At 39.4% G+C, this 23,849-nt stretch overlaps 1 protein-coding gene across 3 annotated transcripts in view; it reads left to right on the forward strand.

Moving 5' to 3' along the window:
* The window catches only part of PIP5K1B (phosphatidylinositol-4-phosphate 5-kinase type 1 beta), a 210,870-nt gene that overhangs the window by 80,600 nt on the left and 106,421 nt on the right, over positions 1-23,849 (forward strand). For all 3 annotated transcript variants that reach the window (XM_017873042.1, XM_017873045.1, XM_017873044.1), the window contains exon 6: positions 3,567-3,866. In XM_017873042.1, the coding sequence (XP_017728531.1) occupies positions 3,567-3,866 (300 nt within the window). The remainder of the gene's footprint in view (positions 1-3,566; positions 3,867-23,849) is intronic.

Here is a 23,849-nt window from a genome sequence, read left to right on the forward strand (position 1 = left end):
GTTTCTTTCCTAGAAATACATATTACTAAAATTTGGTATATATGCCTTCAATTATACTTTGTTCATGCACACATTTTAAAATTATCTGAAATTAGGATCAAATTGATGTAATATTATTTGATAAACTGCTTAATTAGTAAATCTTAAAATTCTATAATTCTGAGCTCAGATATACTTGTCCTCTTGTAAAACTGCATTGGCCATATGTGACTACTTATATTTAATTAAAATTAGAAAAAAAGTTAAGGGCCAGGCATGGTGGCTCACACCTGTAATCCCAGCACTTTGGGAGGCCAAGGTGGGTAGATCACTTGAGCCCAGGTGTTCAAGTCCAGCCTGGGCAACATGATGAAACCCTATCTCTACAAGAAAAATAAAAAATTATCCAGGCATGGTGGCACACACCTGTGGTCCCAGCTACTTGGGAGGCTGAGAAGTGGAAGCATCACTTAAGCCTGGAAGGTTGAGGCTGCAGTGAACTGTAATCAAGCCACTCCAGCTTGGGAGACAGAGCAAAACCCTGTCTCAAAAAAAAGAAAAATTAAATTTAGCTGAACAAGTGGTTTTATCCCAATTATGTAAGCTGGTATAACAATATAATCCATCCCATTAACAAGAAAAAATGTGAACATCATGTGGTTACCCAAATAGATGAGGAGAAGCTAAGGCCCTCAAAATTCAACATCTTTGCTTAATTAAAATTCTAAAAAGTGGCAGGAGAGTTTTTTTAAAAAAACATAATAAGTAGATAAAAAAACATAACAAGTTGTACATTTATCAGTCTTCCAAAAGTTCATGTAATAGCTCATGGAGAAAAACAAGAATCCTTTCTCTAGAAACAATAGGAGTAGACCAGAATGACCCTCCCATCAATAGTCCTTTCTGATAAATTTGCTAGAAATTCTGGCATTGAGTCTTGAGTACAAAAAGAAATACAAAATAAGTACAAGCACTATTCTCTTTAAATGACAGAATTCAAAATGAGCAAACCTTCAAGAAAATAAATCAGGAATTTCTAGAAGTGATATGACTGCGGCAGATTTGCAGGATAAAAGATAAATCTACAAAATCCATTATATTCCATTATATAGATGATATAGAGTAGGAGAATATAAGAGAAAAAAGAGATCCTGTTCATGATGACAACAACTTATAATGAACATTATTAGAAAAATAAAGAAATAAGTAAATAAAGTCATGTGAGTACTGTAATTCTGATTGGGAAAGCAAGATATGGTACATGGAAAACATAAACAATAATCAGTTCAGAAAGAATGTAATAAGAAAAATTCTAAAATATTTGAATCTATAAAAACAAATGTTACAAACCCAATATGAAGGAAACTACAAAATATTATTGAAGGACATAAAAAAGATCTGAAATAATGAAGAAATATATGCATTGTTCCTGAACTCAGTGTTGTAAAGATTTCAACTGCTCCTAAATCAACTTATAAATCCAGTCTAATTCCAAGCAAAAATTCTAATAGGATTTTTCACATAGCTTGACAAAGCCAATTTCTTTGAAAGTGAGAGCAAGTCTCATTTGAAGAATGTTTTCTAAAATGAACAATCAAACAGAAAGTTTGTAAGAGTGGAGAAAACATTTTGAAAAGAAGAAAATAGTAGGCCTGCTATAGCATGTACCAAAAATCTATAAGGCTGTAACTAATGTTAAGGATGTAGGATGAGTACAGTTTTAGACAGATAAATTAATAGATTCAAATAAAGTGTTCAGAAATAGATCTCTGTGAATTTGTCTACTTACTGTATTGACATGGAGGGATTTAAACTCAATTGGAAAATGTCTGACTGTTCAATAAGTATCCATTTGAGGAAAAAATTAAATTCTCTATTTCAGATCTTTCACATACACACAAAATTAATTCCGTAGGGAGTAAAGACCAATTGTAATGACCAAAACTATTAAGAATTTGGAAGAAAATAAAAGTTTATGACTTTGGGATATAAAAAAGCTTTGTTAAACAAAAACAAAAAGCAAACACACACACACACACACACACACACACAAATAAGAAACAAGTAAATAAATACGACCGCATCATTTAGGCCAAGTGCAGTGGCTCATGCCTGTAATCCCAGCACTTTGGGAGGCCAAGACGGGAGGATCACTTGAGGTCAAGAGTTCGAGACCAGCCTGGCCACCATATAGTGAAACCCCATCTCTACTAAAAATACAAAAATTAGCTGGGCATGGCGGCACACACCTGTAGTCCCAGCTACTTGGGAAGCTGAGGTGGGAGAATCACTTGAACCTGGGAGGCGGTGGTTGCAGTGAGCCAAGATCATGCCACTGCAGTCCAGTCTGGGTGACAGAGCAAGACTCCGTCTCTCAAAAAATTTAAAAAAAAATTTTTTAAGGCAACACATTTATATAAGAAAAAGTACCAGACACAAAATTAATATAAGCTCATTGAATATTTCTGGAATGAAATAAAGTGAGAGCAGTGGTTTTCTCAAACGTTGAGAACTGGGGGAAGAATCAAGGATAGCGGAGACACTTTTCATTGAATACATGCCCTTTTGTAAACTATTTTAATTTCTTATCTATTTTAAAAGGGAACAAAAATAGGTATATATTCCCTTTTTTTCTTTCTTTCTTTCTTTTTTTTTTTTTTTTTTTTTTTTTTTTTTTTTTTTTTTTGAGACGGAGTCTCGCTCTGTCACCCAGGCTGGAGTGCGGTGGCGCTATCTCGGCTCAGTGCAACCTCTGCCTGCCGGGTTCAAGCAGTTCTCCTGCCTCAGCCTCCCGAGTAACTGGGACTACAGGCACATGCCACCAGACCAGCCTAATTTTTTGTATTTTTAGTGGAGACAGGGTTTCACCGTGCTAGCCAGGCTGGTCTCGAACTCCTGACCTCGTGTTCCGCCCGCCCCGGCTTCCAAAAGTGCTGGGATTGCAGGCATGAGCCACAGCGCCTGGCCTCCCTATTTTTTTAAATAATAAAAAAGACAACAGACTGGAAGAAACTACCCCATATAGATGAGAGAAATGATAAATATCCAGAATATATCAAGAATTTCAACAGTGACAAAAACCTACAGAAAAAATGCTTACAAAGATTTTAAAGTTTGGATACTATTCAGCAGTGGTAAGAGTGACGGGAAAATCTATGTACAATCTTACATAGTGTGGTTGTAAATTGGTCTGCCATTTTGGAAGACAGTTTTGCAGGAGCTATTAAAATGTTAAATGTTCATCCCTTATGCCTTGGCAGTTCGTTTTCTCTTTAGCTACCTTAGAGAATAGTCACTCATGGCACCAGTCAATTCCTTGCCTGTTTTTAGTTGGAGCCAATTTGGGACATTATGTCCAATTTCAATTCAGTCACTTTCACTGCCCTGAGTTTAGAATAATAAAATTGCTGTCCAATAAGCAGACTTAAGAAATAGATTAGAAACAGCAAAATTTTAGTAATGGACATTAATAAAGATAATCACATCCCATTTTTAATTATCTTATCAGCATGAAACACATCTTTAGTGGAACATTATTTTGTCAAAATAGAAGATTGTAAATATATTTTTCTTGTTTTGGTTTCTAGAATTTAAACCAGAATCCAAGGACTCTTCTGCCAAAATTTTACGGACTGTATTGTATGCAATCAGGAGGCATTAATATCAGGATTGTGGTGATGAACAACGTTTTGCCACGCTCCATGAGAATGCACTTTACATATGACTTGAAAGGCTCAACGTATAAGCGAAGAGCATCCCGTAAAGAGAGAGAGAAATCCAACCCCACGTTTAAGGACTTAGACTTCCTGCAAGACATGCACGAAGGGTTGTATTTTGATACAGAAACATACAACGCGCTTATGAAAACACTTCAGAGAGACTGCCGGGTAAGGAAGTTTGATTGTTGTGATTTTCTTTGAACTCTGTGCTCATGTAAACTGTGGCTGCCACTTATTGAAAGCATAGAAATAAGGAATGTCCAAAGTGGCGGACATGTGGAATCCTATCTTTCCCAATCCCGGTGCCAAGCCATGCTTCCTTGATACTGAAGGAATTGGCAAATGATAAGGGAGTTATCTAGAGTCCTTAACCTACATCTCTGTTGTTTATTTATAATTAATAAGCTAAGTCAGCTTTCTTTGATAAAATGAAACAAGAAAGCCTTGTTTTCTTTTCTTTCTCCACTATGGGGAAGATAGTTTTACTAGAAAGAAATAGAATTTTGGTTTAACGTAGTGTTGAGTAAGAGAAGCCATATAGAAATCTTGGAAGAAGTAAGACTTGAATTTGGGAGACACGTTCAGAGAAAACGTACTTGGGATTAATAATGGCTCCCTAGAGATCAGCATGGATGCAAAACTATGATGTGAGCAGAACGTTTGCTGAAATTATTTTTTGTGGTCTGAATAAGAGGTGAGCAGGAATGAAGCTTGCCAATTAGGGCAGACACCATTCCCTGCAAACTTAGCTGGAGTGATTGTCCAAAGTGTGGAGGAATTCCCCCAGGCCGCTCTGCTTTAAAAGAAAAAAAAAAAAAAGAAAGAAAACTAAGGGAAGATTTTTTTCTAACATGGTGAAGAGATAAAAATTGTTTTGGAGAAAAGAAAAATGCAGTGCTAATAGCTTCTGAAGGATAATGATCATGGGAGAACCGTCCAGCCACTTGGCTAAGTTGGGTAGTGGAGGTGGGCAGAAAGCATGATGGGACAGGCTGTGGTTTTCTGCACTTTCCACGGGCCTGGACGGATGACCCATGTTGTTATAGGGGAGGGGTGACACTTCTCTGCTGGACCTGAACTCACGTGAAGGTGAGGAAGACAGTCTGACACCCCTTCTAAGGTATAAAGTAGGGAATTTTCACTAAGGAATACAGGCCTACTGTTTCGGTTTTTTTTGTTTTGTTTTGTTTTTCTTCCTTTCTACTTGTGATAGCTTGCATGATTGTGCACAAAATGTGTCCTTAGAATTGTTTTCTTTATTGACAGAGTTGTTACTTCTATTGTTTAGCTACCATTTATTGAATGCTTATAGTATGCCAGGTTAGTCTAAGATTTTTTAATGCATCATTTCACTTAATTCCCTCAGCAACTCTTTGAAGTCAGTACTATTCATACTTCCATTTTCATTGCTGAAGAATTGGGTTCTTAAAGAGATTCAGAAACTTACCCAGATTACTTAGCAAGTCAATGACAGAGCCCACATGTGTTTGGGTACAAAGATATGTGCTTCTAACAACTGAAACTTAAAGGTTCACTCTGAGGATTCTTTTTTAATTATCTTTTCAGAACTCAGGGAGGGAACAGTAGGAACCAAGCAAACAGACAAACAAACAACATCCAGCAGATATTCAGATATCTGAGTGGATTTGAGTGATGCATATTTTTCTATTCAAAAAACGTAAAACAAAACACACATATTTTAGTAGAAACCTTTTTCCTGTGTTTTTTCTGCCCTTTACAGAATGTGGGTAAAAAGTGACTCTCAATTCCCCAGAGTTTAGTGTCAGCCTCTCCAGTTTTAGGTTTGCTTTCTCTTTTGTGTGCTTCTTGCCCATTTAGTATGGAAAGCCTTTATCTGCTGCCTTCTAACACCACATGCTTCTCTGCCAAAAAAAAAAAAAAAAAAAAAGGCAAATATAAAAGAGCCATTACTCAGGATTTGTCTATTTATTAGCGTTTCCTGAGCTCAGGACTGAGACCACGAGGTCAAACCAAACTTTTCATCACGAATGAGACCCTGGAGATTTGCCTTTTATTTTTTATTCTCTGGCAGGTTTATTGTTCTAAGGAACATAAAGGTCAAGTATCTGAGGTATCCTGAGCCTTACTCCCTCTTACTCACTGCGTTTGAAGTTGTACAAGACACAGATCATGGACATTCTTTAAAATATGTACATCTGCCTTGAGAAAGGCTTCTCTTGGGATGGTATGGGAGTGTGTAAATGCTGGGCTGTAGGGGAACTCAGCTTCCTTCCCTGATCTGTCCTGACCATGACCAAGTCCTCTGGGATCTGGATTCAGCAGCTGGTGCTCTGAGCAGAGCTGCCTCAAGCAAAGCATATTTCTGGAATGGTGAATATTAATATTTAATAGTCAAGGGCCTCTTAGTAAATCGTATGAATGCTGTGAACTGTCCTCCCCGCAAAAGATGCCCATCCTCATGATGGATCATGAATCTCTTGGAGCCCATTGTTCCTCCTCTTCCTTCTCCCCCAAGGCTCAGAATCCCCTTCCTAGAGTTACGTCTCTCTCTTCAGGTCATCCTCTGAAGGGCCAACTCACTGGATGACTGCAGTAGGGATATGTGATTGACATTGTCCCAATATTGCCTTTGCTTTGCAGAGCTGAGTCTCTGTGCTGGCTGAGGGACTGCAGAGACCCAGAGGGGCTGCAAGGTTGGTCTGAGCTGAGGCCAGTACCTATCAATCAGGAGTCTTTTCTGCTAAAATTCCTGTTAGACAGTATGGCTAAGGCTCTGGAAACAAACCAGTTAGAGGAATGTATTACTGTTTCAGCACCCCAGGCAGAGAAAGGTGAACTAGACCCATATTAGGATATATGCTTCTATTCACTTATCAGCACATATTGCAAACACACTACATGCCAGGCATGAGGTGCATGACCTTTATTTTTTATCAATTGCCATACAGTCTAGTATGTGCAATGATATTATATTGTGAGGATTAGAGTAGAGAACATTGTAGCTTGCTTTTAAAGGATGAGAAGCTTTCTCCGGGTAGGCAAAGCAGTAGAAGCATATTTCTAGGAAAAGAGAATAAGTATGAAACAATGGGTGTGAAATAGCACAATGTGTTCCAGGAGCTATAGTTGTTCGGTTTTGGGGCAGCTGATAGGGAGAGCGTGTGGGGTAGAAGAGGAGAGTGGCCACATAATATGAGAGCCACATATTGTCAGAAGACCCTTTCTGGTGGTGCCAGGGAGCTCTTAAGGGCTTAACAGTAGCAAATCCAAGAATCCCAGACCTTTGGACCCCAGCTTCTTTGTTGTTCCCAGACAGATTTGTTAAGCCTCTTAACCTATGGCTGACCTCTCCCTGCTTCTTGGCGCCCCTACCTCTCCTTTCATATTTTGGCTTGACATCTCAGACCCCAGGATTCTATTTCCTTTAGCTTGAGTGCTGGCCGGAAGGGCCAGCTTGACCAACCTTATTCCCTGCTCCCCGTGGACTGCTTCCCTGACTGCCAATCAGAGCTGCTGTTTCTGAGCTCTGCTTCTGAAAAGACCTGAACAGCCTCATCCTGCACTGAGTCCCCCTGACACATGCCATCTTCTCCTGGCATCTTTGTGGCAACCCCTGTGTCCCTTTGCCTGGCTTCCCCAAGCCCAGTCCCAGACCCCTGTGTTATTATACCAGCCTGCCCTTTGGGATGGTTCATTCCTGACCAACTCCTCCGTGTAGCACATTGCCCACTTGGAACTTTTCTGGAAAATTGATCTTCTTTTATGCCTCAACCCTGCTGAGCCCAATTCCCCCACAGGATCAAAGAGCTGTTTCCAAAAGCAGGCATCCAGATGTCAGGTTCCACACCCCATCTCCACATTGCTATTCCTCATTGGTTGTGTGTGGTGGGGGGGAAATTGATATGTAAATGATCAGTCCCCTTTCCTGAAGAGTTTCCTGTCCCTTGGTCTGACCCTCTGTATGCTCACTGCCACAGCCATCCTTACCCACGAGTGAATTTGACCCAGGGAAAGAGTGGTGACATCGAGTACTACAAAAACATCACAGATCACTTGCTATCAAAACCAGAAAGCAGGATTTATTCAAACCATCCCCAGTGGCTCCCACGTGACAGACAAGCTGAGATGCATGTCCTATTTGGAAACTGCTCTTCCCAGGTACCCCTTCATCTTCCCCCAGGCCTGCACCTCTTCTAGTCTTCTGTGACCCAGGGAACATGACCATCGTGCAGCCAGATACCCAAATCTGCACCCTGAAGCTACTCTTTCCGCCCTCCTCTCCCTCTTTCTCTGTGTGCAGTGAAATCACCATGTCCCAGTCTGTCTGCCAAGTAACTCCTGGATCTGCCCCCTCCTCACTGTAGGCACAGCCACTGCTTTTATTGAGACGCTGGTTATTCATCACCTGGAATTTTGCTGTAGCCTCTTTGCTGGTTTTCATTATCATTGCCTTCCATCACGTCCCCACCACTGCTGCCAGACTGATCCTCTGATCAGAAGACTTAACACTCTCTGGCCAAGGTTCCCCACTGCCTTTGGGCTAAAGCCAGTGATTCCCAGCTTGCAACATTAAAATCCTCCCTGATCTGGTCCCTGCCACCTTCTCCAGATGCCGTCAGCTTCTGTCTCCTGCCTTCTCTCTCCCCTCTCCCCTGATGCAGATCCCCACTCTCCAGCTCTTCTGATCTACTGGCCACATTCTCTCAAGGTTTTGGTCTTTTTATCCACGCCTCACTCTGCTGGACCATTCTTCCCTTATTCTACACCTGTCCCTCACCTACCCATCTCAGGACTACTCAGGGATCAGTTCCTCTAAGACCATGCTGTTGTGGTTCCCCATGCATCCTGGGCTTACTTCTTTTGTGGGACTTCATACACTGTTATCTTTTCACATGTCAATCCTGGAGCCTGAGGAGCAAGGCTTAATCTATCTTTATATCTACATGCCTGGTTCTTAGCAGACACTTAGTAAGTGTTTATTGGAATATGTATTTGAACAAAGGAATAATCAGCTGTCTAATGATTTTAAAAAAGAAAGAAAGGTTTAGGTGCACTTCCAAGAAACCTGTCTTTGGTGATTTTTGTGTATGTAGCTATTTTTTAAGTTCTGCCTGTTTTGAAGGGAGTATCCAGTTTCACTGCAATGCCTGCCAAAAATGGCGCTGAGAATTTAATAAAGTAGATTATCTCCATTTTGAATCACTTCAGACTATTTGAAAAGTTGTACTGGTTGTCCTCCGATCAAGAGTCATTTGTGTAACAAAAGTACATTTATACTGCAGAGAGTTTTCCCATGGAAGCAATGTTGTAAATGGTCATTAGACTTTTTCTCTTTCCAACTTTTATTTTAAGTTCAGGAGTACATGAGCAGATTTGTTACATGGGTAAATTGTCATAAGGATTTGGTGTACAGATTATTTCATCACCGGGTAATAAGCATAGTGCCTGATAGGTAAATTTTCCATCTTCCTACCCTCCTCCTCCCCGCCTCCACCCTCAGGTAGGCCCTCGCATCTGTCGTTCGCTACTTTATGTCCATATGTACTCAATGTGTAGCTCCCATTTAGAAGTAAGAGCATGCAGTATTTGGTTTTCTATTACTGTGCTAATTCACTTAGAATAATGGCCTTCAGCTGCATACATGTTGCTGCAAAGTACATGATTACATTCTTTTTATGGCTACGTAGTATTCTGTGTTGCATATGTACCATATTTTCATTATCCAGTTCACTGTTGATGGGCATCTGGGTTGATTCTATGTCTTTGCTATTGTGAATATGGACTTTATTTTATTAGCACTGACCCTTGTCTTCTTTGGGTGGTTTTAGGTGTACGTACTGTCTCTCCAGCAAGACTTTAAATGTCTCCAAGGGCAAAGCTCATTCTTTACACCTCTCTGCAGCTGCAACACCTGGCTTATTCTATACACTCAGTACATGTTTCAAGATTGTAATTGAAAACTCTTTTGAATTGAAAATTCATGTATTAATTTTAAAAGAACAATTAGGATCTATTTTTGTATTCATTGTAATTTACCATGATTATTTTTTCTCTGACATAAGTTATCTATGTAAAATCTAGAATCTCATATCGTTTAATTAATTTGATAAATTATTATATCCTGAAATATTTATTAATAACTCCGGGAAATGACTTTGAGACAAAGTATATTAGTGAGAACTTGTGTTTACAACCCAAATATTTTTACTCTTTCAAGTGAGAGTCATTTCAGAGACAGTCTTGATAATTAATGACCTAATTGACTTATTTTACATTTATTATCTTTTTTGTTGAGCCGCAAGTTGTTAATTTTTAAAGAATGTGGAACCAATTTTCTTTTTTCACACAAATGACTATAACCATAAATATTAATAGGTTCTCAGAATTTAATGAAACCAGTCTTAAGAATACTGAAGCTGGCCGGGTGCGGTGGCTCAAGACTGTAATCCCAGCACTTTGGGAGGCTGAGACGGGCGGATCACGAGGTCAGGAGATCAAGACCATTCTGGCTAACACAGTGAAACCCCGTCTCTACTAAAAAAATACAAAAAAACTAGCCGGGCGTGGTGGCGGGCGCCTGTAGTTCCAGCTACTGGGGAGGCTGAGGCAGGAGAATGGCGTAATCCCGGGCGGCGTAGCTCGCAGTGAGCTGAGATCCAGCCACTGCACTCCACGCCTGGACGACGGAGCGAGACTCCGTCTCAAAAAAAAAAAAAAAAAAAAAAAAAGAATACTGAAGCTTTCTGATGTGCAAAGAGGGAATCTTTCTATGAAGGCAAGCTTTAAATTTATGATCTGCATTCTTATATCAGCTATGGGTAATTGTTTGCATGGAAAATGGGTTATTTTATATAATACTTAATTTAACATTATGGCTATTGCTTACCATTCAGCTATAATTTTGCTAGGAGTAAACTTTTTACATTTTGTTCAGACAGTTTATTTTCTTTTTTTGATATTGCTTGCCTTCTCAGTTATCACTGGGGAAGAAAAAATGCTTTAGAGCTAATAGAAAGGAGATGTACATATCCTGAAGGTAGAAATACTTCATTTTAAACTATCCTCTAATCAATAAGGAATTCGATTTTATTTTTAGACTTCAATCAAAACATGAAAAGGGTGCAGGGACATCATTGACTCCACACTCCTAAATTACTTGTTTTGTTTTTGTTTTTGTTTTTTGAGGTGAAGTCTCACTCTGCTGCCCAGGCTAGAGTGCAGTGGCATAATCTCAGCTCACTGCAACCTCCACCTCCCAGGCTCAAGCGATTCTCCTGCCTCAGCCTTCCAAGTAGCTGGGACTACAGGCATGTACCACCATACCCAGCTAATTTTTATATTTTTAGTAGAGATAAAGTTTCACCTTGTTGGCCAGGCTGGTCTCGAACTCCTGACCTTAAGTGATCTTCCCACCTCAGCCTTCTAAAGCGCTGAGATTACAGGTGTGAGCCACCATGCCCAGCCAAATCCACTGTGTTTCAAAGTGTGTTTTACAAATGCTGTAAACCCATGAGATATTTGATTTGCTCCATTGTCTTAAAATTATGAGTTTTTTCTATCTATAATAGTTTGATATCACAGCAGTATAAGCATAAGGCAAAGTTAAAGTTGGTGAACAAATAAAACCAACTCATAGAATCAAAGATTATTTGAGCTGGAAGGAATCCTAAGATTTCCCAAGAAACAGTAAAAGAATGCCTTCTACTCTCTGGTCTGAGAAAAAATGATTTTGGACTTACCTACTAGCCAAGCCAGGTTTTATTGTGAGAACAGAAATAATGACATCATCATATCATATGTGCAAGGGCTTTATAAATTTTTCTACCTGTAAATTTTTTTGCTTCGTATTTTGAGATAATGGATTCACATGCTATTGGAAGCAATAACACAGAGAGATATCATATACCCTTCACCCAGTTTCCCCCAGTGGTAATATCTTGCACAATCTTGCACAACCTTAGTATAGTTATCACAATGAGGAAATTGACTTTGGTGCAACCTACTGATGTTTTTCAGCTTTTTTCAGATTTCACAAGTTTTACATGCACCTGTGTGGTGGGGGAGGTTCTGTGCAATTTTAGACATACATAGATTTATATAACCACCACCATGGTCAAGTACAGAACAGTTCTTTCTCAAAGATGCTAATGGTACCGTTTTATAGCCACAGCTACCTCCTTCCCTGACGACTCCTTCCTAATCCTATACAATCACCAATCTGTTTTCCATCTCTATAATTTTGCCATTTCGAGAATGCTGTATAAATGGAATCATATAGTATATAACCCCTGAGATTGGCTTTTTTTAAACTCAGTATAATGCCATTGATATTCATCCAAGTTATTGCCTGTATCAGTAATGTGCTCCTTTTGATTGCTGAGTGATATTTCTTGGTATGGATGTATCACAGTTTAACATTCACCCACTGACGAACATGTGAGTTTTTTCTAGTTTTTGAGTGTTACAAATAAAGCTGCTGTGAACATTTGTATACTGGCTTTTGCGTGAGCATAAGTTTTCATTTCTCTGGGATAAATGCCTAAATTCAGTTTCTATATCATATGGTAAGTGCATGTTGAATTTTTAAAGAAACTGCCATACTCTTTTCCAGAGTGGTTGCACCATTTTACATTTCCACCAGCAGTGGATGAATGATCCGTTTTTCTCCTTATCCTCGCTAGCATCTGCTGTTGTCACTATTTTTTATTTTAGCCACTCTGAAAAGTGTGTATTTAAGTCTCTTGCTGAAAAATTACTTGAATATATGCCCCAGAAAAGCAAAAGATAAATCTAATAAAGCAGTTTGGGGATATAGAAAAGAGCGGTGAAAAGACAGCAGAAAAACTCAATGGTTAAGTTTAATGCCTGGTAATATGCCTGTGAGACTATGCAACTGACAAGATTCCTAAGAAAAGGCCTGTGATACAGGAGTTTAACGTGTGTGTTTCTAATAATAAGCACTCCTGTGAGACTTCATCTAAATCTATTCTACAGCCATTGGTATTGCTTCATTATATTGTAATTGCTTGATTACATGTTTAATGTTTGCTACTAAAAATCTGCTCTGTGGGAACTGTGGAACCTCATTTTCCCAGTCTTAGCTCACTCGAGAGTTCTTACACAGCGTTTCTCTTGGTGTCAGTCTTCTGGTGAAGCCTAGGAAGTAGCAACAGCAAACTTTCTTGGAATAGTGAATCTTACCTAGTCAATGAACGTAATAAAAGCAGGTTTTAGTAATAACCTACACATGGTTCATCTTGAAAGAACCAAAGTAAATCATGTCAACATTGTGAATTTGTGGATAATTGTTTGGAGTACGTTTGTATTGCTCATTTGGCCAAGGTCTGTTAAAGGCCAGTAAATTACTAAATTGCAACTGTGTTAACCTCTTCATCCCTCAGTTTTTATTTAGGTGGCGGCTGGTGTCCCCATTTAAGACCATCCATACACCACAACTGTTCAGTAGTCTTGGGAGGGGGCTGGTGCCACTTGCTGCAGCTTAGTTCTGCTGAAGGTGGGGAATGGAAATGAGCTGCTGGCAATAACAGAAGGAACACAATAATCTGTGCAAGATAGTGTCAAGGTAGCTACAAAAATCAAAATACTCTGTGTTGTTCATGCCTGACTTTCTATTAAGTAAGACAATTCCCAGATTTTACAGATTTTACCTCTTCTGGGTTTTGGTGGAGAGAGGGTTCCATCTTGGATATAACCTATAGTATACCAAAGTAGCTTAACATGTAAAATAAATCATATGTAATATGTAATCATCAAATATGTATATACAATACAATACATAATACTTTATTTCTTGGACAATAAGGATGCATTTCCAAGGCTTACTTTATTTGTAGGTTGGTTCAGGTAACATTTATTTAGACTTACTTTGAACCAGACAATCTATTACATACAGGTTCTCTCATTCATCTTCACAAAGCCCTGTGAAGTGAGTGGTATGATTCCCTTTTGACAGATAAAGAAGTGAATCCTCAGGAGAGGTTCAGCTTCCACAGGTCCGCAGAGCTCACAGTGCTGCATCCAGAACTTACACCCAGTTCTCTCTGACTCCAAACCCATGTTCTTTCATCATTACACGCTCCTTAAGGAGCTTATGTGTAATGGTGGTAAGGCCACTGAAATGAAAACATTAAGTAATAACATGGACAGATATAGGCAGCATGGGCTAGAAGTGCTCAATGACTGGTCCCCTAACTCTGACAAGGAGTTATAGGGGCAGATGCTGTAGGAGTCAGGAAGGGGCTCAATCCTAGTGGAGAGCTTGGTTTGGACAGAACAATGAGTTCATGAAATCTTGCAGCCTATTTCAAGGAAGGAGGAACAGAGGAACACATTGCCAAGTGACTAAGGAACACAAAGTAAAATAAATAATCCAAACATTTAATTTTAAAAATTTAATGAAAAGCATAATCAAGCCCATTGACATTTGCCAACTGTTACCAACGTGCATGCACACGAAATCCTATTAAGTCAAAAGTGAGGCTTCCTTCTGAGCAATGCAATGGTTACGGGGGGGGTTGATTGTTTCTGAAATCTTGCAAGGGAGGAGATTAGGGACTCGATGTGTGACGTTGAATCCTGTGTGAGCAGCTTTTGAGAATTCTGATTCACTACACAAATGGAAGGATTATCAAGTCAGTAGTTTGCTTTTTTTTTTTTTAACTCTCACTTCAAACCAAAGTATTATCGAAATCTCTACAGAAAGAATGAAAATAGGAGACTGAAAGTAATTTCCTTGGCTCTAAGAAATAAACTCCTTTTCCTTTCTTCCTAAAAAGAGATATTACCTAAAGATTGGAGACTTGAAGCATTTCCTGAGTTTGTTGTTATATGTCTAGCAAGTTTTCATTTTAAGTAATTGTCCCACAGAACTTTATATATGCAATAATTCAAGTTAAGGAAAGCTAAAATCTTTGGGCTTATAAAATAGAACAATGCTATATCTACTACTTAGAGTTTCTGGCCTTTTTGTAAAAACAACCTACTGGTCTCTGATTAGATGACCCTAAGTGTAGGAGTAAGGTTGATATAGGCCCCAAATGGAAAGACCCACAAAGTATCTGGGGGAGGGAGCAAAGGGAAGGAAATGGACCCCTCTCCTCCCTGTGGAGAATCCTGGGAGTGCAGAGAGAACAGCTATGGCAGGAAGGGGATGTGGCCACACGGGGCCTGATGATAGCAACTCTGGCTTTGAAGATGTCTCTGGAAAGGCTTTGAGGTTGGCTGCTGTGGATCTGGTTGTGGATTCTAACGTAAGCCAGTCATACAGATTGTGATGCAAAACAGAGCAGGGTTGCCAACAGCCAATCCAAAGATATAGGGGCGGCAAACCCTCGTGATTTACAAAATGCAGTTGAGGCTCCTTACCTTGGGAGGAACTTCTGGAAGCTGGTGAAGGACTGAGTTACAGAGATTTAAGGCATATTTGAGAGTTTCCAAGGTCTAGGAAAATATTACAAAGTTTAAAAAATGGTTCAGAAATGTGCCTTGTAATACATTACCCAGTGCATTGTGTACCTTTCAAACATGACCTTGTCTTTCTCCCAGAAGCTTTCAACTTAGGTTTAAAGAGTAAAGAGTAAAATCAATTTGATTTTATAGGGCTTAATTTTATTCATGCAACATCCAGCGCACATTTATGGAGTACCCACGGTGCTGTAGGACCAGGGCCTGCATGTTATTTTGTGAAAAGTAAAGTACTTCTTTGGACATCCAGCGGTTCTGAACCTTTCAGAAAAGATCACCCCATACTGGCTTCTGAGACGTTTGGGGCCACGTATATGGCTCTTCATCCCTGTCAGTATCAGTCCACACTCTTTGCATGCCCTTCTACCCTGCAACTGAGTGTCCCTTTGATATCACCAGTGTTTTTCCTTCAAAAACATTTTTAAATTTAGTGTTTTTTAAATTTTGAGACAGAGTCTCATTCTGTTGCCCAGGCTGGAACGTGGTGGCATGATCATGGCTCACTTGCAACCATCTCTCCTGGGCTCAAGCAATCCTCCCACCTTAGCCTCACAAGTAGTTGGGACTACAAGTACATGTCACCATGCTCAGCTAATTCTTGTATGTTTTGTAGAGAAGGGGTTTCACCATGTTGCCTAGTTTGGTCTGGAACTCCCGGGCTCAAGCAATCTACCTGCCTTGGCCTGCCAAAGTGCTGGGATTACAGGTGTGAGCCACTGCACTCGGCCAAATTTAGTATTTTGATCGAGCAAGTATAACTATTCTCTCCTCATTTTTGTCCCTTCAAATACTGTACTTCTAAGTGACAAGGTAGAAAATGTTCATGGGGGGGATATCTCCCTCCATAAGAATGAAATGGCCAAGGCCAATCTGTCATGAATTTATATATGACATGCAACTTTTTATAAAAAGTATACATCTGCGAACCTTTTATAAAAAGGATATATCTGCGAATGTATACATCAGAAATATCTTTTAAATAAAAGGGATGTGTACTTTACTGGACAGATCAGTTGTCCATAGCTACTAAGGCTGCAGAGAAGTTAAAACTGAACGTTTATTTAAAATACCTCCATCCAGCCTTAATGCGAGCCTGGCTGACTGGAATTATTCTACATCTCGTTAACTTCCTCTCTTCGTTTCTGCACACAAAGACCTCATTTGTAAACTTTGCCCATATTCAGCCAGCTCCAGATGTTCCAAAGACAAACCATTATAATGACCAACTCAGTGTTTGCTGCATTTTCATAAGCACCTGGTGATCTCTCTTCAAATGATGACGGGAGTTCTTTAGAAGCAGAGATTCTCCATCCTCTGATAGTCCTCCTTCTGAATTGGCTATCCAACTGTTTTTTTTTCTAGTTTGTTAGCAATTTCAGAAAGAGATCAACAGTCACATTTTCAAAGATCAGAGAAAGCCGTGATTCCAGGTTGCAGATTTACTCTCTGTCCACTCAGATGTGCAGACAAATGTATTTACTTAAGTATCTATCAATACTTTTCCCTACTAGCATCCACTTCCTCAAACTTCAACTTACCAATTAATAATATTGCAGAGTCTTCTGGTTTAGACAGTCACCTCTCCAGTTAAATACTCTCTTTATTTAAAGTTGAACTCTCTCAGGGTATGTGTGAACTGTCCCTGTTTTATCCTCCATTTTTTAGGTGAGCACCATTGGAAACATAGGGTCCTTGTCCCATGTGGACACACAGAGCTGAGAACATTGCCACAGACCTCCCCATACTTATGCATTCCAGCTCTGCCTTAACTGTCGCCCTCATGCCAAGTGCGGCTTTCAACTGTGTCATGTTGAGCCACTCTTGTACCTTCTTTAGTTTTGATTATGTACATATATTATTATTCAAAAAGTAAAATTAACTCAAGACCCCAAAGGATTTCTTTTTTCTAATGATACCTCTCAGAACCTGGATTTTCCATCACTTCATTTAAAACTCACTCTGTAGGTATTTGCTGTTCTTAGATATTGTTTCTCAATACCGATGGTGACTTTCCAGGCCTCAGATTTTTCCTGCTCTGTGAAAATTTCAACAATCCTAGAGCACGGATCAGCCAAGTTTTCTTTAGCCTTAAACCACCACAGGAATCTCAGTTGATAAATTCTGCCTTATCTTCCTGCCAAATTAATTATGTGTTGTTCAGCAAACAGTTCCGAATTTTCTCTCTGCAGAAGGCTCTGTGCTAAGACCTGTGGGAGGTACAAAAAATGAATAGGATGTAGTCCTTTTTCTAAGAAGCTTAGAGTTTAAACACTAAGTCTAAACCATCGAGGTCTTATTTATCATGGACAGATTCTTCCATTCTTCTTCTCTTTCTTTGTCCATAAGAGTAACATGAAAGGGGAAGGGTAAGTACTTTTTTCTTTTTACTAAGAAAGGCAGTTTACCAGAGTTGGTGGGCTGTAGCAGACAGTGGTGAGGGTTCCAGAATTTTACTTCACACATGGATGTGGATGTGGGGGCTTGGACCAAGTGTGGCCTCTGAGTCTCATGAGACAGCTGGCCTGTGCCTGGGCTCTCTGCTGTCGTACCAGTTAAGCCACAATGAAGTAAATCATTCATGGTAAAGCCAACAAGAAGATATATCATATAATGAGAAGGACGTGACATTTTAACATAAGATATTAGTTTTAAGCCTGTTTACAAAATAATTTATGAAGACATCTTTATTTGAAGAAATTGTTTATAAAGAAAACAAACCAAATTAATCCAGTGTAGGAATCTGGTGAGTGTATATATATATATATATACACACACATACACACACACACATTATATATATATACATGTATATGGAATCTTTTAAATGATGGATGACTATTTTAATGCATATAAAGTATATTTTTATTACTTCAAGTTTTTTAAGTGTGAAAAAAAGAAAAAAAAAAAAAGCCTTGATACAGGTTAATCCAGTACAGCCCAAGTTCTAAATCACGGCATAGACACCATGAAAAACACATTATTGCCAAAACTAGGCTAAGGATTTAATATTTATTTCATTCTGCTTTACCAGCCAAAATTGTATGACTTGTCACAGCCTGTATTTTCTCATTATAACATTAGCAAAGAACACTGAGCTTTATTGAGGAAATTTAATTAAATTGAAAAGAAAGTGTTTGGCTCTAACTAAACTGACACAATACAAGGAATTCTAGAACTGTGCTCTGAGGGGTCTACTTTGTGAGGAATGGCAGGCCCTTGGATTCATTTTCCCTCAACCAGTATTTTCAAAATGTCCATTTGCATAAAATCTCCAGGACACTATTTTGAGTTTTCTTACATTATTGAATTAACAAAAATGTATTTGCCAATCATTAACTCCTTGTTCAGCAACTAGATACTAGGCCAACTGGAAACATTACTCAGGATCCTTGGTACATCTTCCTGTCAGCTCCACGTTTTGTTAATTTGGTTATTTTTCAGATCTTCTGTCAAAGATTGATCAAGTGAGATGGAACATAGCAAGTTTTCTGCTTTAACTTAACACTTTAGTTAAGATCCCAAATTATTAATTTCTGTTTTTTTCTCTGCCATCTCTAGCTCATCATTGGCAAAGAGTAAGTTAATGCTAAATAGGTATAGATATGCATTGTATCTAAGCATTTCAAAATAGCACACTAAACTTTAATTTTGAAAAGTTTATACAATAAAATATATAAAAATAGACCGAATATTGTAATGAATCCACATATACTCTGTGCTCTATTTTTAACTCATGGCCAATCTAGTTTTTTTGTTTGTTTGTTTGTTTGTTTTTACTGCCTCTCTTCCCATATAATTTGAAACACATCCGAGACATCACATCATTTTACTCATATGTATTTTAGTAGGAATCCCTAAAAGCTAAGGGCTCCTTAAAAAAAAAAAGAAATACAATACCAGTATAATGGATTAAAAATATTAATAATTCTTACTAATCATCAAAAGTCAGTGTTCAAATTTCTAATTGTTTCAGAAACAACTTTTTGTATTTTGTGGTTTGGATCGGGATTTAAATAGGATCTACTTGCTGAGTTCCTTGTCACTCTGCTTTTTTCATTTTGAAAGTATTTGTTGGGCCGGGCGCGGTGGCTCAAGCCTGTAATCCCAGCACTTTGGGAGGCCGAGACAGGCGGATCACGAGGTCAGGAGATCGAGACCATCCTGGCTAACACGGTGAAACCCCGTCTCTACTAAAAAATACAAAAAAATTAGCCGGGCAAGGTGGCGGGCGCCTGTAGTCCCAGCTACTCAGGAGGCTGAGGCAGGTGAATGGCGTAAACCCGGGAGGCGGAGCTTGCAGTGAGCCGAGATCGCACCGCTGCACTCCAGCCTGGGTGACAGAGTGAGACTCCGTCTCAAAAAAAAAAAAAAAAAGAAAGTATTTGTTGACGATATTGGGTTGTTTATCCCAGAGCATCTGGATTTTGCTGATTATATCCCAGTGTTTCATTTAACACGCTCCTCTCTTGTGTGTTTTTTCTGTAAATGGGTTGTAGGATCCTACAGGTTGAGTCAGATTTAGGTCTGACTTCATATTTGGTGTCTCCCCTCTTCAGGAGACACATCATGTCAGAATACCTTTCTTTCTGCAATGTTAGTACCTGTTGATGACCACTGATTAGACCTGTTCATTTATCAGGAGTTGTAAAATGGGGATGTTCTAATTGTATTATATGTCTACTAGACTACACAAAGGAATTTTAAACAAGAGTACCTGTCACATCGTAGGTGCTCAATAAAATATGTATTGAATGGGTTAATTTCCATAAGAACCCCTGTGACAAGGGAGCAGAGGACCGGAAAGCTAAGAAGGTCTTGAGATGTGTTCCATCTTAGGTCCAGCACCAAGCATTCTTGGATGATTGAAGAGCCTTTGCAATTGACCAAGCCTGTGACATACTGTTCTTGCAAAGGCTTCCTAAAGAAAAATGTGATAGTCTTACTAGACTCAAAGCTCAGCCTAATTTATAACAAAACAACCTTGCCTTTTATCTGCCATTTAGCTGTATGCCTACTAAACACTAAATCGAAAGAATCTCTATAAATATCAGCCTGATTTTTGCCCTTGACACAGTGTATATGAAACACCTATGGTGTGGGTAGGTTTGAAAACACTGTAGGCTTTTATCTTTATTTTTCTGACAACACAGAGCACATAATCACAGTAAATGTTTTCAGTGCCAAAAATTTGTTCATGGGCATTGTAATCATGATGCACAGCTATCAAGTTCTTATATTTAAGATACAAGGTGTAGTGTCTTACATTCTTTGCTGCTGAATATTTTGGTTTTCACTTACTTACACCTGTGGAAAGCAATATAACAAATATTCATCCCTACTGTGTTCAGAGCACACAGCAAGATGCACTAAATCAAACTAGTCTTTGTTGAGACATGAAGTCTTGTGTGTATGGTACAAAGAATATAGATGTAACCTGAGGTAGAATTTCATATGACAGAGGGACACTAATAACATGCTTGGGTCTTCAGAGGGGAGACATATCCCAATCGTTTGTTGAAATCATTAGTAAATTTGCATGGAGTAGGGACAGGCTTTGAAAAAACAGTAGGATTTGAAAAGATGGTAAGGACCATCTAGAAGAAATGACATGAGCAGAAGCATCAGAGTTTACATCTTCAGAGCGCATTCAGAGGTAAAGAGCTCCAGTTAGACTAGCCTGGCAAATGTCTCTAGGCAGGCATTAAGTAACAAAAAAACATTGGCTGGTGCATATTAGTGAGGACTTTCTATGTCAAATTGAAGCACTGGCACCAAGCAATGGTGAGAGACTGAAGGCTTTGAGTAGGGATGTGATGTGACCTGGTCAAGCACAGATGTCAGAAATGAATTTGTGAGGAAAGAATGGGAAACTGGGCCAGGTGTGGTGGCTCACGCTTGTAATCCCAGCACTTTGGGAGGCCGAGGCAGGCGGATCACCTGAGGTCAGGAGTTCAAGACCAGCCTGACCAACATGGAGAAACCTCGTCTCTATTAAAAATACAAAATTAACCGGTCATGGCAGCATGCGCCTATAATCCCAGCTACTTGGGAGGCTGAGGCAGGAACATTGCTTGAACCCAGGAAGCAGAGGTTGCAGTGAGCCAAGAACATGCCATTGCACTCCAGCCTGGGCAACAAGAGCAAAACTGCATCTCAAAAAAAAAAAAAAGAAGAAGAAGAAGAAGAATGGGAAACTGAAATTAATTCTTTATCATTAGAGAGAACGAACGTTTTGATAATTAAGAAGCTGCAGGTTTGGGTGACTCAATGAAAGAAAAGGAGTCATGAAGTATGAAATCATATTAGAATGATTTCAAATAAAAGAGGAAAGTGAGGAAAAAGAACTGCTTTGGAGTGAGATAAGAATTTAGGGTTGTAGCACGGCCATATGTAGACAATTAGAAGGCCGGTCATGGTGGCTCATGCCTGTAATCCCAGCACTAATTTAGGAGGCCGAGGTGGTTGGATCGCTTGAGCCCAGGGAGTTCAAGACTAGCCTGGGCAGCAAGGCAAAACCGCATCTCCACAGAAAATTAGCCAGGTGTGGTGGCATGTGCCTGTAGTTCCAGCCACTCGGGAGGCTGAGATGAGAGGATCACCTGAGCCCAAAAGGTCAAGGCTGCAGTGAGTCATGTTTGCACCACTGCACTCCAGCCTGGGTGACAGAGTGAGACACTGTTTCAAAAAATTTTGTTTTAATTTGAAAAAGAAGTTTAGAGATGTCCTGAAGGAAATATATTGGGCTGCAGCTTAGGAATGAAGTCAGATTAAATGCAACAATTTAGGAAATTTCTGTAGAAAGATGGTAATTGGAATCCACCTTTAAGAAGCTCTCAAATCTATCCACTTCTCCCTTGAGCTCCCCAGCTACCCCTACTCATTCAAGTATTACCATCTCTTACCTGGACTGTTGAAATACCTCCCAGTCAAAAGTAGGTACTTCCTGTGGGATCTTCCCACAGCTCCCTGATGTTTTCCCTCCAGACCTTATTACAATGTGTAATTCAGGCTTGTTTAATGTTGAATATGGAATAGTTATCTGTTGGATTTATCCCTGAAGATCCATCAACTTCCACAGTGCATGGCACTCAAACATTTTTTTTTCCAACAAAAGAGTCAATGAATGTAAGTACTAGAAAGTAGAGAAAAGAGTTAGAGAACTTTAGTGAACACCTTTAGGGCACAGGAAGAAAAAGTGGGAAAGTCAAATAGAAAGATAAAGAACCAAGAGAAGCCAGGGCACAATAGCTAAGGGAGAGGGGAGATTCAAGGTGGGGTGGTCATAGGGATTGATTCTGCGGATGGAGGAATAACATGAATAGCTGACATTAACTGAGTGCTTTTTGTGTGCCTAAGACTTGGCATGGATTAACTCAGTTAATCTTCACAATAACTTTGGTAGGAATTATTTGGTAGGAATCCTTATTATAGAGATAATACAGGTGAGAATAGACACCAGAAATGTTAGATACTTAGCCCAAAAACAAACAAGTGGAGGAGCCATGAGTCAAACCAGGCCATCTGGTTCCAGAGCAAGGAGTCTTAACCACCCTGCAGCCACACCAGCTCCTGCTAGCAACAGGACAGAAGATAGTTTAGTGGGCTAAGGAGTGTGGTGTTAAAGATGCAAAAGCAAAAGGAGGACCAGCTGCTCTTTGTAGTCTTTAGTCATAAAGAGAGGATGGCAATGCCTATGATTCTGAGTTAGGATATTTCCACATTAGGTCCCCAAATCTACAGAAGTTACAAGAGCACTCTATGCATCACCAGCCATGAAAACCTGAGGAATATGCTCTTATTTCAGGAACAGGTAGTTTTTGATCATGTCTTCAGGGTACTCTATCAGCTGCTTTGACATTGACTCGACATTGACGTTTTTACTACATTTCAGTGTTGTTATTGACTTAAATTAGTCCTTGAGCGAGAAGGAAGAAAGAATCTGACTTTGGCAATAAAAAGCCTTGCAGTATTCCAACTTGCTTTTTCAGTTTTAAATAGTTCTGTGAATCATTCCTGTTTCCTTTTTTTACAAGTGGGGAAGTAAAGTCCTGCCAGAGCTAGATGGAAGGGCACCTGTATTTGCATTTTAACCTGAGTTTTGAATAGCAAATGCACAGGTACAAGATCCACCAGCAACAGCAAGGTCCTGCAGACATTCTGGAAATGTGCACCTGAATGATGAAGTGGACCAACTGGTGTCTGTCATGTTGCAGAATGTTGCTCACTCTTAAAGCTCACACATGTTAAGTTGTTGGCAGATTTATCAATTCTTTTAATTAAAGGACTAGGATGATATGAGTAACGGAACTATTTTGTTCCTAATTGATGCAAATCTTAAAAATACGTGACTAAAATCTGTTCCCAGAATTTCTCATTACAGAAGCCTTTTAATTTGTTTTAAGATATATGCATATACATTTCTCTTTTTGTTCCTTCAGATTTCTTAATCGATGGTGATTTTTCCTAACCCAAACTCTAACTGCAATGATCAGCTTTCCACATATGGGGATAGAATTTTTTTTTAAGCCTTCCACTCTGAAAGTAGGGGTCTCGGCCTCACAAGGACAGCTCAGCATCCTGGCCTCACAAGGACGACTCAGCCCCCTTTCCAGATGCTGGCAATCCAATAGAAGAGCACAGAGGAGATGAAGCTCTTTTAATATTTTTTATCACTTTTCAAAAGTT

This window comes from Rhinopithecus bieti, unplaced genomic scaffold (genome assembly GCF_001698545.2).
Source record: "Rhinopithecus bieti isolate Rb0 unplaced genomic scaffold, ASM169854v2 scaffold_7648, whole genome shotgun sequence".
NCBI classification, from domain to species: Eukaryota; Metazoa; Chordata; class Mammalia; order Primates; family Cercopithecidae; genus Rhinopithecus; species Rhinopithecus bieti.